Source organism: Hyposmocoma kahamanoa, unplaced genomic scaffold, assembly GCF_003589595.1.
Source record: "Hyposmocoma kahamanoa isolate Upper Pololo Valley unplaced genomic scaffold, ASM358959v1 98263, whole genome shotgun sequence".
Classification (NCBI taxonomy): domain Eukaryota; kingdom Metazoa; phylum Arthropoda; class Insecta; order Lepidoptera; family Cosmopterigidae; genus Hyposmocoma; species Hyposmocoma kahamanoa.
The window spans coordinates 440,884-459,649 of record NW_020655550.1 but is presented as its reverse complement, the minus strand read 5'-3'; the positions used below and the strand labels follow the sequence as shown (position 1 = coordinate 459,649).

Here is an 18,766-nt window from a genome sequence, read left to right as displayed (position 1 = left end):
CATTCACATTAAATTTCCAAATTACACGTACTATTTTTGGGGCCAATAGTAAACACTGGAGTTTCGTTTAAGTTACTTTTATGCAATGGTCAATACGCGCCTTCGTCCAAATTCAAATACTGTTATTTATTACTCACATAGTTCATCAAATATATATATAATAAGCAAACACTCATTTCTCGATTGCTTGTAGCCATATGTGTTTTGAGAAGTACGTAAATGAGAGAAATCATTCGGTGGCCCTTTTCTATTGTTATGCTAAGCTTATGTTGTTAACAACTTTTCCTTTCTTACCTCTTTGTATTATATTCATGGCTATCGGTTCTAACTTTAAACTACAAGTATGCAATTGTTACGGGTATAAGTTTTATGTCACTTTCTCTGCTTTTCGGTATTTTTAAAAAGAAATGCTAACTGTATATTTTACAAAATTTTCAGCATTATACGCATCTTAGTACTTTGACAATGTACATGTACATAATACGATGTATTTACTACCTACTTACAATTGTGTATATACTTATTAATATTGAGAATGTCACATAGTTCGCTAATTCCTATCGAAAGTGATCAATTGCCCAATACATCACTATTATGTAGTGAAGCGACATTTGTTTAGATTTCTCTTGACACAATCAATTGTAACGAAGCTAATTTGACAGCCGCGACGTGTGTAGGAGGCCTTATTGTAGAGCCGTTATCGAAAATTGCAATCGTATATACGAAGAATGTTATATTATATTTGTATTTTATACAGGACAATTACGGCGACAAGAAAGAAAGATGAGGATTATTTCTAGTGCGATTAATTATTCTGGTACTATTGAAACTTAAAATAATAACCAAAATAATAGAAGTTTTTTTTTTTCATCGTTTTTACTCTGTTTGAAGTGGTACGTTTCATTTTAGAAGTAATTTTAGACGCATTTCAAGATCAGCTTCATTAATGAAAACATCGAATTTTGGAAGCTCTAAACCTCTAAAAAAATTTAATTCAAAGTTATAAGATGAGTATAATAGATACACTGATTTAAACTTTCACGATTTTCACGCATTATTGTAAATTCGGGACTTAATTGTGTTCTCGGGACTTCATCGTGTTCTCGGGACTTAAACGAGAAGACGGTTTTAAACTTTTATCGTCGTGGGATCCAGTCATCAGCAAATGTAAGCAGCATCAAGTATCGCCCGACGTCGTGTGTCGGTCTAGTGACAACCCTAGTGCACAAATAAATAATGAAGATCAAGTGCGGGTAGTTAGTAAAACCCGCACGGCTAGAAGACATTGACACCCGCTTCTTCAGTCCCTTCGACACCATATACGTTGCAATACGTCCGAAACTTCGAGTTAAAGAAAATGTGTTTTTATACACGAATAAGTCCCGAATATACAGTCAAATAATGAGTATATAGATGTTACAATTTCCAGTTATCTAATTGAAGACAATATTAATTGTGACAAACTTATATTATTTATATAGGTCTAGCATATATATGAACTTTTATAATATTGCTGTCTACTGGTAATCATCAATAGCTATGAATAATTGCATAGTGTTTCTTAAAGGGAGTGAACAGAAATCAATCACCGAGTTGGTCATTATCACTAAACGACACTTGCTCTATAATTAAACAAGAAGTAGTCTATAATTACGGTACCATAACTGAGTAGTGATTCAATTAAGGTGAGTGTGGGCTTTCTACGTATATAGACGAATGGTCTTTGTTTTTTGTATAATCGTAATCATTATGACGATTTTACTGAAGTTATAGTAATTGTAAGTAGTCAGTTTATATTGTATAATTGAAATCACGAAAAACTTTTTGCCTTCTTGAACATACATATAATTTATGTTAATTTTATAGAGTGCTGCACGAGTGCGATAATTACATTTCGTATGATATGTTATTATCCACCACGTTGTATTGTCATAAAAAAAATCTGGAACGCAGAATTAACAATTTTTTGGGAAAACCTGTATTCGCCGGTGAAGGGCGCGTCGGCCCCGCGCTCCTTAGCGATTAGACACAGCATTCAGGCCATATTTCCTTTGGCGACTGTACATCATCATCAAACTGCCACATCGCCGCTGGCCTGATGGATATTTAAATGGAATAACAGCATCGTAACTTTACAGCGCCATTGTACTTTAGCACCTTCTCTGCATAATAATAAAGTACCTCGTAGCACATTGTCTTTCGCGAATATTTTTTTAATTCGTAGGCAGACGCGTACAGAGATCTGACAATTGATGTTTCGTAAACTTTATCTCTTACATTATACGCATGTATTAAGTTTACATACAATAAGATCGTCATGAGTGCCCATTTGTTTAAAGAAAAAAACTAATAAAAGATCTTATCTAACACGTCACGTAACGAGAGCGCACAACAGTTTTCATAATGCACAGATTTTAGTAGTTATTTTTTAAACAATCAATTTATATGATACAGGTAAAGTAAAAGTAGTTTATAATAAGACAGAGAGAGAACATTAATTAAAGAAGCCGTTTCAATTAAGCAGAATCGCGATATGAAAGTAAGAGTTAGATTAATTTTTGCGAGCGTTGCGCCAATCTTCCGATATGTAGGCGTTCATTTTTTTATTTGCTGCTCGTTATCTTCATTACGTCCAAGTACCTTGATGTTAGATCGATATATTGACAATGCGTATTAAATAGTACGTAATTGAGTTCAAGCAATAGAAAATATGTACATGTCAGTTCTAATCCACATTCGTTAAAACAAGCAAATGAAACTGAAGAAGTTGTGCAGAATTTATCTGCAAAATATATTTTATCTGACGGAATCTAGTCTTGACAAAAATCTAGTATAATATAGCCAGTTACGCAAACACGTTCCCGTTATATTTAACTATAATTAAGTATATAACTATTATAAAAATAATATATGAATATTTCATGCGCTTATACAATAAAAAAATAAGTAAAATTCTTGAATCAGAGCAGGTTAATTTAAATAGATAGTGAAGCAGGACTCAGTACAACCTTTCTTCGCATTCCTTGGAGTAAAAAATGCTTGGTTTTTTGTCGAGCTCTCGGACAGGATTCGTCTTGCTTTACAAGTGTTATTTCGTGATTCACCGGTTATTATTTATACAGGCTGTTTAAAAATTAAAACTCGAATTTGAAATTACGAAAATGCCTAAGTTTAGAAATCCGAATGGTCTAGACCACGACAACTATAGGAATTTAGTAATTAGTCCTCTACTCACTGAGCTCTACAAAAACACCGCAGCTGTGAGAAGATAAATAAAAAATGCTTCCTTCCACAGTTATGTAATTTTGTAATCAGAATATAAATAATTTTTTTATTAAATCTATTATTTTCTATTTGAATGAATTTCGAGAAAACAAATACGAAGGTCATGCCAAAAGAACTTAGATACATTGTTTTATTTGTAAGTCAATGTTAGATACTCTTTAATCACTTGTTTGATACTGGCAAATTATACACCGTCGTAAGTATATAGGTAGGTTATTTGTTATTTGCTAATAAATTTGAAAATGGAACACGTCTTAAATCGAATAATTTTTAAATGACTTCAAAAAAAAAAGGAGGAGGTTCTCAATTCGTATGTATGATTTTTTTTGTGTTTATGTTACGCGATAACTCCGCCATTTGTGAACCAATTTTGATAATTCTTTTTTGTTGGTAAGAAGGTACCTCAGATGTGGTCTCATTTAAATTTCAAGAAAATATTCCACCTCTAAGGGTGGCAAACTAGGGGATGAATAACTTTTGAGGTCGGTTTTTTTACCGGAGGTTAGGTTATTTATTTATTTTTTTATTTTTCGGAGACAATCTCGCGGGAATTTTGTTCGCAACAATGGAGCTCTCTCGACGTGATTGTCTGTTATGATTTGTTATGACTACAAAAAAGGTTTGAAACCGCAAGACTGTTTTGAACTTTTAGCTCGATAAGCCTCCATAAGCGTTGTTCGATATGGGTTCCGCACAAACTTTACGATGAGCAGAAAGAACATCGCGTGGATTTGTGCAAATTAATGATAGGTAAATACGACACTGGCGAAAAAAAAACGTTTATATATACTGACAGGTGACGAAACATGGTTATATAACTATGATGCTGAAACAAACCGACAGTCCACTGTATGGTGCTTCGAAGATGAGCCGACGCCAACGAAATGTCGTCGTACACGAAGCACAAAGAAACAAATGGTCGCCTCATTTTTCTGTATGACGGGACATATTGCTACTGTAGTGCTAGAGGATCAAAGGACAGTTATCTCCGAATGGTATAACCATTGACTTCAGTTTGTGCCCCAAAAATCTTGTCAGCTTGGTGTGACAAGCGGCCGAAGTCAGGAATCCGGCACTTACTCTAGCGTCACGACAACGCCGCTCCGCACACTTCTGCTAAAACGCTCGACTATTTTCATTACAAAAATGTATATATCCTGCCGGACCTGCCATATTCCCCTGATCTAACCTTGTGATTTTTACCTCTTTCCAAAATTCAAGAAAAATTAAAAGGCAAGCTGTTTGAAAGCAAAGAAGATGTCTTTGGCTGCTTATAACTTGGAGATTTCCGAGATGTCTAAAGACGAGTGGTCATGGATATTTTCCAAGTGGTTTAGACGAATGGAAAAGTGTATACGTGTTCATGGTGAATAATTTGAAAAAATCGATATCTGTAATAAAGAATAAATTTTATAATTTTTGAAAAACTAGCTTCTTTTTGCATGACTCTCGTATGCAAACGAGTGTATGCCTTGTGATTCGTAATAAATAGCTGCTTTTACTTGGTGCGGTACAGGGCTTGTGGTCCTTCTTTAGTAGACGATACTTTCGTATAATGCATTCAGTTTCGTGGTACGGTCTTCGTCATGTTTATGGTCAAATTTTAATAAAGATTAGTGATGTTCACTTGATGCAACACAGCTCTCGATTCTGATCGATTTAGGAAACAAAGGGATGATAATTCTTAAGACCTTAGAAAATGTTTTCAAAATATTCTATAAAGTTTGTTGTTGTTTTTTTTAAGTTTTCCGAAGCAACCTTTTTTTTTCAAAACACGTATTAATAAAAGACCTAATTATCTTATTCTGGTATTATTGTACTATATTAATATTTCACAGATTCTTAGCATCAACAAATACTTGAAAAATCATTGTTTTTAATAGGTGTTGTGTCCGCGTCTTCGAATTAATCAATCGCTTTAGCGCCGAAGGAGGTTTCCCATCACTAAACAGCGTCACAAGTACTTCATCGGAGGTACAAAAAATGTGACATGCTTGGTTTTCATGCAAATCGCGGTACTTGTGGAAGCTTCCAATGAACTCTACGCCAACTACGTTATTTTTGTAAACAGCCATATTATATAAAAAAAAATCGAAAACAAAACATAAAAAAAATCGAATTTTGTGAAAAATAATAAAGAAACAAAAACAGAACTCGTCCGAAAAATTAAGTTTACGTCTTAAGCGTTCTTTGGAGGTATTGGTTGTTTGAATAAAGGCCCATTTAGATGGGGAGAGTTTCTCGCACGCTTCGTGACGAAAACTCGTAGGCGATTATCGTAAGCAATAATCGCCATAAGATTATCGTATCACAATGTTTACATTCAGGCAAGAACTAAAATCTCGCCTACGATTATGTCATACGAGATTCGCAAGCAACTTAATCGCCTCCTCGACTGTTTACACGGAGTAATATGTAGTAAGAAGATTCTTGCTTACGAGTTTTCGACTTGTCTAAACACGATCTCGTATGACATTTTTTCAAGTTCATACGATTATCGTACAAATCGGTTCGAACCGTTTTGAGTGCGAGAATTGCCATTCGAGTTCAGTGATTAGGTACTGCGGTATGACTATGGATATATCAAAATGATGCAAAAACCATTCAAATTTGAAACTGCTGATAATATTAAGTTCATTGCACTGTATAGAAATATAATTTTGATTTATCTTTTTTTTTAAATTTTATAACTACTGACACAAACAAAAACTGACAATTATAATAAATTTATAGGGCGAGTGAGTGCGTGAGTGACTTAGTGAGTGAGTGCGTGCGTGCGGGCGTGCGTGCATGCGTGAGTGAGTGAGTGGTGAGTGAGTGAGTGAGTGAGTGAGTGGTGAGTGAGTGAGTGGTGAGTGAGTGATTGAGTGGTGAGTAAGTGAGTGAGTGATTGGTGAGTGAGTGAGTGAGTGAGTGAGTGAGTGAGTGAGTGAGTGAGTGAGTGAGTTAGTGAGTGAGTAGGGAGTAAGTGGTGAGTGAGTGAGTGGCGAGTGAGTGGTGAGTGAGTGGTGAGTGAGTGGTGAGTGAGTGAGTGAGTGAGTGAGTGGTGAGTGAGTGAGTGGTGAGTGAGTGAGTGAGTAGGGAGTGAATGGGGAGTGAGTGAGTGAGGAGTTAGTGAGGAGTGTTTATTGAAAAGTACATTTGCTTGAAAAGTCGTGTCGGCCATCTTGGATTTAGAAATAAATGCTATGTTCGTAATGAGCACCCTCAAATACCTCAAAAGCGATACCCAACTTGCCATTATTTGAAAAGTGTGAGCACGACTATTCCTCCTGGATTTAGAAAGGACTCACTCACTCACCGTTATTTGAAATTTTTTTTTCGTTCTCGTTCCATTAATTCTTGTCTTAGAAAAGCAGTGATAATCAAAACACCCTCGCGCACTGCACTCGTGGTAGAAACGGCTGGCACATAAACTCGAAATACGATTTTTGCTTTCGAGTTCTGTTTACACGGAGACGTTCAATATTGAAAGGCGAGGAGATTATCGCTCACGTGGACGGTCGATAATCGCGAATGTTTAGACGAGGAAAGTTTTTTTATATTCTTTCGATAATCGCATCTTCGAGACGAGAAACTCTCTCCATCTAAATGGGCCTTAAGAGTGCCACAAATTCATAATTATCGTTCTTCGCGCTACCTACTTCAGTAGGTAGGAAAGATAAACATTTTTTATTTATGTGCTTATTTGACGAATGGTTACCCAGCGGTTAGCACTGTGGGCGTTAGATGAGAAGCTCCCGAACCTACTTTTCTAAATTTGTTCTGAACCTGTGTGTTCCTGTGTGCCCCGGATTTCGTGGCTTTGGTTTTTTTAGTTATGATATTAAAGTGATGGGACGAACAAGTCGTGCGCCTGGTAGTAAGATACCTACGCGCCTCCATAATCCGTCCATAACTGTTGCAGTGCCACTCAGAGCTTTAAATCTGAGGCGCTGTGCCACTGTGCCCCTCCCAAGTTGACAAGTCCCGTGTGCCTGTAATTTCACCAGCACCCTTACCCTTCACAACCGGAACACAGTAATGTTGACATTACTGCTTGGCTGCAGAAATACGTAAGGTGGCAGTACTATCCTGGACGAACTCTTTCACAAGATGCTTTACTGCTACTTATTATCAATTATATTAATGGTAATTATTGTGGTTGTCTGGCAGGTTTCTTATTATGTTTTTCTTTCATAATACGTTGTTCTTTAATACCAATACGTAAGTATTGCATTTGACAGAGGATATTTCAATATACGACAAAAACACCATGATCAATACTTTATATACAGATACTTACAACCAGTAGGTACAACTAGAATACTAATGTAATAATCCTAACTTCGAGTAGGTATTGATGCGCCGAACTGGCGGGAGTTGCCCTACTTGGTCTTACTATACAATGGTTTTGGACTCTTTACAGATCCCTTGGTCACGGCTGACAGCTGGTGCGTCAGCTGTGACCACCACATACGCTTTGAATTCGAAAAAATGGTTTCATAGCCCTCTACTCTCTAAACTGAGGTTAATATTAGGAATTTTATATTTCAGAAAATTTACTTTTTCATAGTTATATACAGACTACGTGGTTAAATATTATTTTTTGTATATTCAAATGGTAAGTGTGTAATTATTTATGCATATTTTCGACGAAGAAAGTACTGAGAACATGAAATGGTCTACTATCGAAAGGTTAAGCTTTACACGGCTCCTTCCAATATTATCGGTATGAGCATCTTAATTGATTTCCTACGTTATTACATGGTCATGGGAAAGTTTCTAATTGTTTATAGTTATTAGTTTGGCTGAACAAACTATACAGTTATAGTGCCGTACGAAAATTCAATTTTCTCTGCAATGCAAAATACATAAACTTCAAACAATATAAAAAGGAAAAAAATAAAAAAGATATAAGAATCAATTTCGGTTAAAATAAAAAAGCATGTCAAAAGGATCCATGACTTAACATCTGAGGACTATGCTAATTACATATAGTGATGGGTTCGAGAATATTCTGACAGCGGAAACTTTGCTGTTAAGTTCTCGAGAACATTCTTTTTTAAGAGAATTTACGAGAATTTAAAAAATTAGTGACTTTCTTAACTTGGTTTTGAATGAGACTAATAGATTTGAGAACATTTGAACGTTTAATGAAGTGAATGTAAAATGTAACTTGCTCTGCAACGTAAAATGTCGGTAAATTCTCGCGAATGAGAATATTCTCGAGAATATTCTTGGATATTTTCTCAGTAAATTCTTGTTAATTTGAAACGTTTGTTTCAAATTAGGATTTCCACATAAAACAAAGTACGTAAGTGATCAGTTTTAGCAACGTTTATTCAAATTTACATTTTTATGTGAAATACAATTAAAAAACAATCTCAAAAACTGCCTTTATGATTTAGATAGCTAAGAAATAAAATAATTAAAAAAAACATTACAATCACAATTTCTTTGGAATACACACTTTAATCAGTCTAAAATAAAGTAGTAATGCAAAAGACCTCTGCTTCTGCTTCCGCAACAGCAGAAGTTCCGTACGCTTTTTCACACCTATTTCCGTATCTGCTTCCACAATCTTTATAACAGAACTTTAATCTGAAGTTATAAAGTTCGCTGTGGATTTCAGGCGCGCAAGCATATTGCTTGGCAATGGGGCGCGCGTTTTAGCAGTTAAGTGCAATTATGAAACCAAAAACAAGCCATGGAAACTATTGCGTTGAGATCTTTCCACAACATATTAATAAATACTATAATTTACACTTCGGATATTGAACTCAAAAAAAAAAAAAATATGTAGGTAGGTATTATTTTCAATCATAAAATCTTTAATTATAAATTCTCAATCTTCTCAGAATATTCTCAGTTAAAAAGAATATTTCAGAATATTCTCGAACCGAGAATATCTCTAATTACATAGCCCTCGCTGTTATTCTGCCATGGCCCGTCATAATTTGAAACATAACAATTCATATATACATATGTTATGTAAAAAAAATCTATACTATAATTAGTAGACAATAATATAATAATGTATCATATCGTAATCATACGTCCAAAGTCTGAAAACAACAATGGCGTCGAAAATGTCAAAACTGGAGGTTTAACACGTTTTTAACTACCTGTGTATACTAAACTTTACTGAAGTCTAGCTTACTCCTAGAATTTCTTTTATCCATAAAAAATACGAGTATTGATAAAAATGGAATATAAACGCATCCTGAGTAAATCGAAAAAAAAAAAGAACGGCCTGTATAAATCTCAAACTAGAGATTTATCTTTTTGATCTATCGAGATAATTATACATATTGTGGAACGACCCCAGGACCTTCATTCCGAACGTTGTTTGATTCAGTCCCTTGATTCACTCCACCACGACCCTTAAATGTACTTTTGTGGTAGTCGGTGAATAAATAATAAATCGACGAAGTTTGATTGATTTTTCTCTTTGGAGATGGTTCCCTAATCTGTTTGGAAACTTGTTAGTTTCCAATTGTGGTTGAGACAATGTTTTCAAAAATGGCGGAATCTCATACTTTTTGATAATATTAGTAGCAATAACCTTTAACATTCCTAAAGTTTAGCTATCTATCATTTTACCGCCTAATAATTACTTTCAAATTTTATTTAGTAACAAAGAAATTGTAAGCTTTTTATTTTTTAGCAAAATATTTGATATAATTCTTATGACTAGGTGATGAAATTTGTCCGTCCATCTCCAGTAATTATAAGTTTGTTCGGATCCCAGTCGATTGCACAATGTACTGGTAAGGCATTCCGTATATACTTTTCCCACGGTAGCAGTAAATAATAATTGAATCACATTACATCACCGTGTGTGACTAAGCTAAAGCGACACGAATGATAGACGAAATAGTATGGAAAAGAAGGTGTAAAAGCCTAATCTGACACCTCTACATTCCATTATAACCCGTGCCCTATCGAATTTCATTTGCCATTTTGTTAGGATGTAGTGCTAGTAATTTCTTTTATTGTTCTAAACCTAAGGTACGTAGGTGTGTCATACGATATTTGTACAGAATGCCGGTTTTACGATCGCCGGATTTTTAAACGAATTGAGAAATAAGCTTCATTTAGTACGCCAGTTTTCAGTCATCCGAAATTTAGTACAAAAATTAAATGGGGCTACATTCGTCTCGCGCGCTTTTACAGTAGTAAGACGAGAAATCTTCGTAGATCCACGTCTTGTGTTTAGAAAATGAAACTATTTTTTCGGATCTATCTCGCGTATATTTGTGTCGGCCATTAACCATGGGACCTGTAAAGGACCCGAAACGGTGAATTGTTTGAAAAAATATGCCATTTAGATCCGCATAATCTCAGTACAGAGTACAAAAAAATCGACCTCAAAAGTCATTCATCCCCTAGTTTGCCACCCTTAGAGGTGGACAAAAAACATACAGTCGAATTGGGAACTTCCTCCTTTTTTGAAGTCGGTTAAAATAATAGTTTTATTTTCTATATGTAACAATCGCGAAAAACTGGGAACTCGTCAAGTGTTCTTCTGCATTTTCTTTAAAATTGCTTCACTATAAATCTTCATTTTAAGGAATGTTTCATGACTTGCACTTTTCACTTGGTAAGAAACCTTATGGTTTAACGGCCTAGTGAAGAGTTGACAAGCTAGGCAAGCTACAATAAACTTATGAATTATTTCATTATTTTCCGACTTTGGATGAAAGATATGGGTGCTAAAAAGTGTTCAGATCTTCTTCGAGATAGGCGTGTAAAACTGGTTTGCTTCATTTTGCGGAGCACTCTATTGTCCTGTCAGACTAGTGCATTTATATTTCTTTTAAATTAATGAAAAATAGTCATGCAATTATTTGAATAATAGAGTGTCATGAAATTTTAGTAAAATACATCAATAAAAAATAAAAGAGCTTTCGAGAAACGCCGCCTCCGAGCGTCTGTTAGCGTTTCGTTGTCGGATGAGTTCACACCACATTAAACTACGAGGTCCTTTTTAGGAGCACGCACAGAGAGGACTGGATTCTTGAATGGACTTATTTCCTTGTTTCTTTTACTCAACGGTAACGTATTTTTTGTAGAGTTTTCGAAAAATTAAACACTCTTTTTATTTTCAGATTTATTTATAGTGATTAGCGTTATCATTGTATGTATTGTGAATGAAATATTCTTTATTGCACATAAAATTGCAGTTAAAATACAATACTAACAATAATATTATTATATAATTAGTAAATTCCGATTACTATGTTTGCTTTTTATTTCATTTTAAAGTCATACTTTGTCGAGATACGAATTATGGGACTGTAATTTCAATATAATTGTCACTGGTACGATGCAAACATTAAAAACCTACTTGAAACGCTTGCGTCTATCTTGGCTTATTTCCGTTACGTAGGTATACTTTTCTATAACTGTGAATGAAATTAATTCAAAATTTCACTTTTGATGAAGAGATACAATGTTGAATTGTGTTATAATATTCGCAGCGTTTGATTCCCTTTCTCGTGGCAGACATCCGTCGCTATTGTTCGCGGAATTTTAAGCAAACTTTTTTTTCCGCCGCACAATAAGCATCTCATTAGCGTTTTATCAGTAACACCATATCGTCTCGAGAGTAACACCGCAACTGCAGATTAGTTAATAACCCCATCACGTTACTTGCGTGATTCATAAGCGATAAGCGATTTCCCGGGGCGCGGCGAGTAAATGGTAATAATAATAACTTCTAGTTTTAGCCCTATCTTTTTAGTTTTTTTTTTAAATCTGTAGAGAATTCTAGAGTTATGTAATAGTGGTTTTCAGTAAATATTGTATAATTCTAATTGATACAGTGTTTTCGACTAATGAATCTCGTATCGAAATGAATTTACATAACATTTTCTAAACAAAATCATTTATTGTATACTATCACTTGCTCTATTCCCATGGCTACAGTAATAACTTGTACATAATTGTTAATCAATGATCTATTATCTATCAGACGCACATTTCTCCCAAGTTTTTATCATATTCACAGATGACCGCTTCTCGTTTGAACCGTGGCGGAAGACCAGGGGCCCCATCTAACACTTGACAGCCGACAATTCGTTTTTAAAATCGCTATAAATTGTTCGCGTCTTTAAGAACGGTGGTTTTATTTCAAGATATCAGGAAACCTTTACGTGTTCTGTTCCTTGTAGCTATATATTATTATCAGAATTATCGGTTTTCTTATCAATAGCAAACAAGTGTTATTGGTTTTACAACATTTAACATGAAAAAATGAAAATGATCGTTCACTTTGACTAAGCGTGACGATTTAGGCAACCAACCTTATATTCCAAGAATCATGATTAAAAGGTTCATACAAAAGAAAAGTTAGTCTAATCACGAGACTTATTAGAGTTGTAATTAGCAAAATGTCGTTGTTTTTCATTTATTTTGTTTGTAGCCATGTTTATTAACATAAAATTAATTTCTAATGTAATCATCATTGCTTTATTAACTTTTTGCACGGCGAAAGTTTATAAAATCGTTTCGCATATTTTTTATATTGTTTGTATTAAGATTTCGCACGCTGTAATCGTGATAAATGTTATAGGATAATTTACTTTCTTCATGTTTAGAATTGAATAAATCATTAATCATTAGTGTGTCAGGAGTATCTACATGTTCACTTTTACTTTTAAAAATCAAATAGTTGTTTAATGGGTTTAACCTTCAAAGGAATGTTGACGATTGTTGTACACAGGTACACATGTATTGGACCGGTTAACGGACAGCTATGCATTATTGTTTAAAGAAGCGCAGATATTTTCTGTGATTTAGTGTGTTTGCAGCAGAACGTTAAATATTTCAATGATATCAGGAAAAGGAAAATTCAATCATTGTTTTTCAGTTACAAACCCGACGTTTCCTCGCGTAGTACCATTTCTTAGCCTCATAAATTAAAGCGCCGATGCAGTTACCGTTAAGAGCGGACAGATTATTTTGTCCAACAATATCTTGCGGGTTGGGGTCAATTTGACCCATTCAAGCGGCTTATAGGTTGTTAGAAAGGCGTAAACGTTATAAACTTGAACGATTCGCGGAATATGTTCTGGTGAAGATTTCTATCGGCACCAGAACTATATAAAAATTTAAAAATGTGGTTGTGAAAAATCTCGCCAATAGATCCTAGCTAACCTGAATTGGTTTCAAGTACAATGACGTTTTAGGGGTTTATTTGAATAGGCGTAAACTGTACATGAAAGGATCGCGACAATCTTAAGTAGGCACAGAAAATGGCCTTTGTCTCGTCCACTGATATAGTGTTGGACTTAATAAGCAGGGTTGGAAACATTGATTGCCCGAGCACACTCTCTCCAGCTATTGTGACAAAACGTCGACTAGGTGAGGTATTCGCGAAAATAATACGGTGTGTTGGACATCAGTGGTGGCCCTGCGGCGTGGCCCGTCGATTTATCGTGTAAATCCGCAAATTGTGTGAAACTGTGAAAAGAAAATTGCACGCGCGACTCCGCCGGCTTTCGATCGACTGCCGTTTGCCCTTCGGGTGAAAACAATTGATTTTTCATTCAGTAGAAAGTGAATGGTTCGCGAAATTTTATATGAGTAATTGCATAATTAGAGGAAGGTAATTTAGTTATTTGCTCGCGGTGGTTCAAATATTTGAGCGCTGCATTTATTTGTAAGACAATGGCTGCATCAATACTTATTCATTTACATGGAGCGTGGTTTATTATTAGGTCTTTTATTACTGAAACTATGATCTACTGCATTTATTTGTATCCGATGATCCTATTATATCTAAATGTACGTAAAATGTCGTTGGAATTAATAGTCATCTTTTCTATTTTCAGGCCCGTGAGACAGATCACCACCCTCCGGGAGAAGGCACAGAAGATCGCCAGAACCGAAAATGTGACCACCGACCGTCCGAATCAAACCAAAACTCGCTTCAAATTCATGAGTCTTGCCTCAAGATTACATGATTCATTACTCTATTTATTGAACTTAACTTTAATCAACGAATCTAGTCGCCATAGCACTATTTAAAACCCGATGCAATTTATACTATAAGAGCATAAAGTCGAAAAGAAAATAACACGTAGTAGTACAAAGAGAAAGGAAATAAATTGATGAGACAGTACAAACGATGAGTGGGAACGCTATCGTCGATTTAATACTAAATTGATTTACTTAGAAGTTCCCTGAAAGCAGTCAAAATGTCTACAAGTAAGTAGCTTTTATCTTTAAGAATAAGTACTTATTTGTTAAGTTTAAGTGTGAATTGTGGAAAAAGCCAGACCAAATTAATTGCAGTATGGTTTGCAAAGTCTATTGTATATAAGATTACGTTCAGGCAGACATTGTTAAGAAAAAAAAGCGTACTTTTCAATCTAAATACTTGGGCCAAAAATAGTAATAATAAAATACAATTAAAGAACTAAGAAACATTTGTCAAAATTACTAGAGTTCTGAAACCTGCCCGTATTAAAAGTTACTAGAGTTCTGAAACGTGCCCGTATCAAAAGTTCCTAGAGTTCTGAAACGTGCCCGTATCAAAAGTTACTATAATTCTGAAACGTCAAATACGGGCACGTTTCAGAACTCTAGCAACTTTTGACAATATGTTTCTTGATGAGAACGAGAATACAGGGTATGCAGCAATGTGTACGCCATTTTGAAATTCTAATGAAACAAGGGTTTTTAGGTAGTTACTAATTGTATAAGACAGTCTTTTTTTATTTGACCATCATCTATTATTTAAATTACTTTATTTCAATACTATATAATGATAATGTCAACATAAAACTGTAGCTTCATGAATGAAAGTAAAAAAAATGTTACGTTAGGTTTTATGGAAAACGCACATTTCAGCAAAAATTATGTTATACCAAAATAACTCTCTTATACTAAAAAACCGGCTTTAAAATTACGTAGAATTACATATAATTACCAAGTTTTATTGAAATCGGTTACCGGAGAGTGCGCAAACCCGGATTCATCCCCTAGTTCGCTACTATACGGGATTTGACACCGGAGATAATAAAAATCTGTTCTCACTAGTCAAAGTATATTGAGAGAAGAACGCCTTGAATTGGAGAATAGCAAAATCAACCATTATAATAATTGCTCCCTATAATAAAATTTAGGCACTATTTGTAAAAATGAATGCGTGAACAGCCACCCTTAGAGCTGGATGATTTTCTTCAAAATTAAATAGGACGACTATGGAGGTACCCTCTTTCCAACAAAAAAGAATCATGAAAATCGGCTAACAAATACCGGAGTTATCGCGTAACATACATACAAAAAACATACAGTCGAATTGAGAAACTCCTCCTTTTTTTGAAGTCGGTTAAAAACGACCTAAAGTAGAGAGTTTTTCTGACTTTGCTATTGTTATCTTCGTTATCATAATATCGTAGTTAATAAAAACCACATGTATAATATTTTTTAGTATTTTCTTATACCATTTGAAAAAGTTAGTCGTTGTTGAAGTGAGCGCGGTGAGGTCGGTTTACTCAACGAGTGGACGATAACTATGTAGGTAGTTTCTATACTTTTCCTTTGCAGGTTTCGAGCACTCGGCGATGAAAAGCAGCTTCTCGTTGTCGTCGCTGCGCAGTGCGCCAGCGCCTCCCGGCGGCCATTACGAGCCTCTCGAGCGGCCATACCATAGCCTAACTAAAAAGAGGTTAGCAAATGTATAGTATACACACAACATTTATTTATTTATTAAAACTTTATTGCACACAAAACAGTACAAATGGCGGACTTAGTGCCATTAGGCATTCTCTACCAGTTAACCGGAGACTTCGGTTCAAAATAATTAATAAGGGTGCACAATATGATAATTAAAAACAGATAGGAACTAGTTTATAAATAATTATGATATATAGTTTAAACACAATATAAATATAACATATAATATTATATGACTCACTATATACTTATATAAACAACCTATATACACATAAATTACACATAAATATATAATATGTTAACATTACATTAGTTTAAGGAGCGTTTGACTAATTTGATTATCTAAGACGATAATTTGAATTATTCTTTTGTTGTTTGTAGATTTACAATGGGAACAAAATATTAGTTTTGCCTTCAATCGATAGTTAAGTGTGTATGCGCAGTTCTGCCCTCACATATGAACTGTATCGCTCATGAATTACATTCAATCAACACACGTTTCATCGTAAGCATTGAATGGTCAACCAGGTCGAAGATCTCTGAAAGGCTGAAGTAGAGAACTGCGACCTCATCATGCATACACCATCATTGTGTTTTATATACAAATAGACATTCGATGAAATAATATTATTTTGGCGGGTACGCTGTGAATTCGAAACGATATTGGTGTGTGACGTTGTTACCTCGCCTCTCTTGGGACTAACGCAGAAACCAGTTGGAGAAGCGCACTCGCTGAGGCCACACAGTCAGCGAGTTGAACTTGTTGAATATTTCCGGTTGTAAGTGAAGCATGGCGATCTGTTTTTAATATGTCTTTGTCAACATTGTATTGGTCGCGTGATTGTGATTTGTTCAGAAACTTTAAACCATTTCAGGCGTAGTGGTAGGAGAGACCAAGCTTATGTTTTCTCCGGCTCTAATCATTCATTCTTTTCTGTTCCTATTTCAAATTAAAGAAAGAAAAAGAAATTGTTATTTCATTGCATACCTTTTTCTAGTCTAAATTCTCTTCGTATTCTACCAAAAAACTAGTTCAGTGCTCTAGAAAAATAATCGCTGGTTTCGTGGCCAATGTAGAATTTTGTGCAGGCAGACAGTAGATTCGTAGTGACGAAAGATGCCGTGGTATATAGTGTTTTCGTGCCACCCTTGGAGTATGAAATAACAGAAAAATATTATTCCAATGTCGATTTTTTTAGTTCTTGCAATACGCATACGTATCTCAATGGGCATTCTGCAGCGAACTTATCAAGCACCTAGTGTCTTTGTAACAGAACCGAGGTTATACGATTGAGTCAGTGTTTTAATGGTTTGTGATTGTTGTATTAAAAGTGTAATTATAACCTTTAGCAATTCGCAAACTTGTACTTTCGATGAACTTGTATGCCATTTTAACGCGTTTAAATTATAAATGGCAGGCCACTATCGTACCCGCAGTTGCATCCTCTCTACTCGTACACATAATGTGAACCATATATATTATTTACATATTTATATGGTGGTGCAAAAGTTTCCCAAATTTTTTGACTCACCGCCCACTTAGGCAAGACAAAAAAATTTCAACGCCCTCCACCACGATAAACATTGTACGTATTTTTTATATTAATTTAACACAAAAAAAAAATAACAACGAATAAATTTTATACATTTTATTATGTATTGTAGTTTTTATAGATAAATAAGGTTGACAAAAGGGAAGAAAATGTAATACTTAAATTGTAACATTCTAACATGGTCCATGCCTATAAGATCCCTCTTTGTACTATTCATGATAAAATCAATAAATAAATGAAGTCCACCGCGATGAACGGCTTCCGTATGTGTGTAAATAAGAAAGATTACGAAAAATATGTTTGTAGGAAGGAGCCGTGTCGCGAGGCGTGGCGGCGCAGCTGGGGATCGGCGGCGAGCGGCGGCAGCGCCGGCGACGACCTGTGGCCGCTGCTACAGCACCACTACGACTACATCATGGATAACCAGATAATCGACACTTGTAAGGTGAGCTCTCTCTTCTTTCCCTTAATAGACAGAAAAATGCTAGGAATTACCACCGTACTGGTTCTATTCTTGGTAGGTGACTGTAATCCTCGCTGAACATTTGAAATACCATGTAAGCTTTTACAATAAAGCTGTGATATCCAAAAGTTCTCTCAAAGTCGCCATATTGCACAACATGTACAGAAACCGGAAGTACCTAACTTACTTTAAGTATTCGTAAGTATTACCAGTATTGCTATTACCAGTTTACAATTAGCTTCTAATTCGTTTCAGGAGGCAAACGGCGAGTTGTTGTCGCACAACTCGTCCGCTTTGCATTGCCCGCGTCTGCTCAACCCGACCATCGGGTTCAATCGCCAATGGTCGCTCAATCAGCTTATTGCCGAGTTCACCGAACTCTGCCAGTGGCTGACACATGTGCAAGAAGAGATTTATTCTAGTCCCGAAAATCTGTCCAGTAGGAAATTGAGAATGGTACGTACCGTATTTATAACAAATAAAACTAAGCTACTACTGTAAAGATACCTACTGGGTGACGAAATACTTTCATACATTTCTCCACCACGCCATGGCGCCACGACTAAAAAATCATTGAAAACTAAATACAATGATCCGACGACAAGCACATAAAAACTTCGTGAGGTCCGCTGGGTCGTTTTGAGGCTTAGTGGGTATAGCGTCTGGCTTTGCTAGGAGCTGTTCGGTTCGAATCCGGCCGGATGGAAGGATTTTTTCTAAATGTTCGATCTTTGTATTAATAATTATAAGAAACTAGTGGAGTAATTTCAACAAAAAAATAATTGAATATCATGGT

General features: G+C 35.3%; 1 protein-coding gene across 3 annotated transcripts in view; it reads left to right on the top strand.

The window, feature by feature from the left end:
* Positions 1-18,766, top strand: part of LOC113238815 — a 261,299-nt gene that overhangs the window by 90,335 nt on the left and 152,198 nt on the right. For all 3 annotated transcript variants that reach the window (XM_026475662.1, XM_026475661.1, XM_026475660.1), the window contains 4 exons: positions 14,106-14,481; positions 15,826-15,946; positions 17,814-17,952; positions 18,226-18,426. In XM_026475662.1, the coding sequence (XP_026331447.1) occupies positions 14,472-14,481; positions 15,826-15,946; positions 17,814-17,952; positions 18,226-18,426 (471 nt within the window). In that variant the 5' untranslated portion in view covers positions 14,106-14,471. The remainder of the gene's footprint in view (positions 1-14,105; positions 14,482-15,825; positions 15,947-17,813; positions 17,953-18,225; positions 18,427-18,766) is intronic.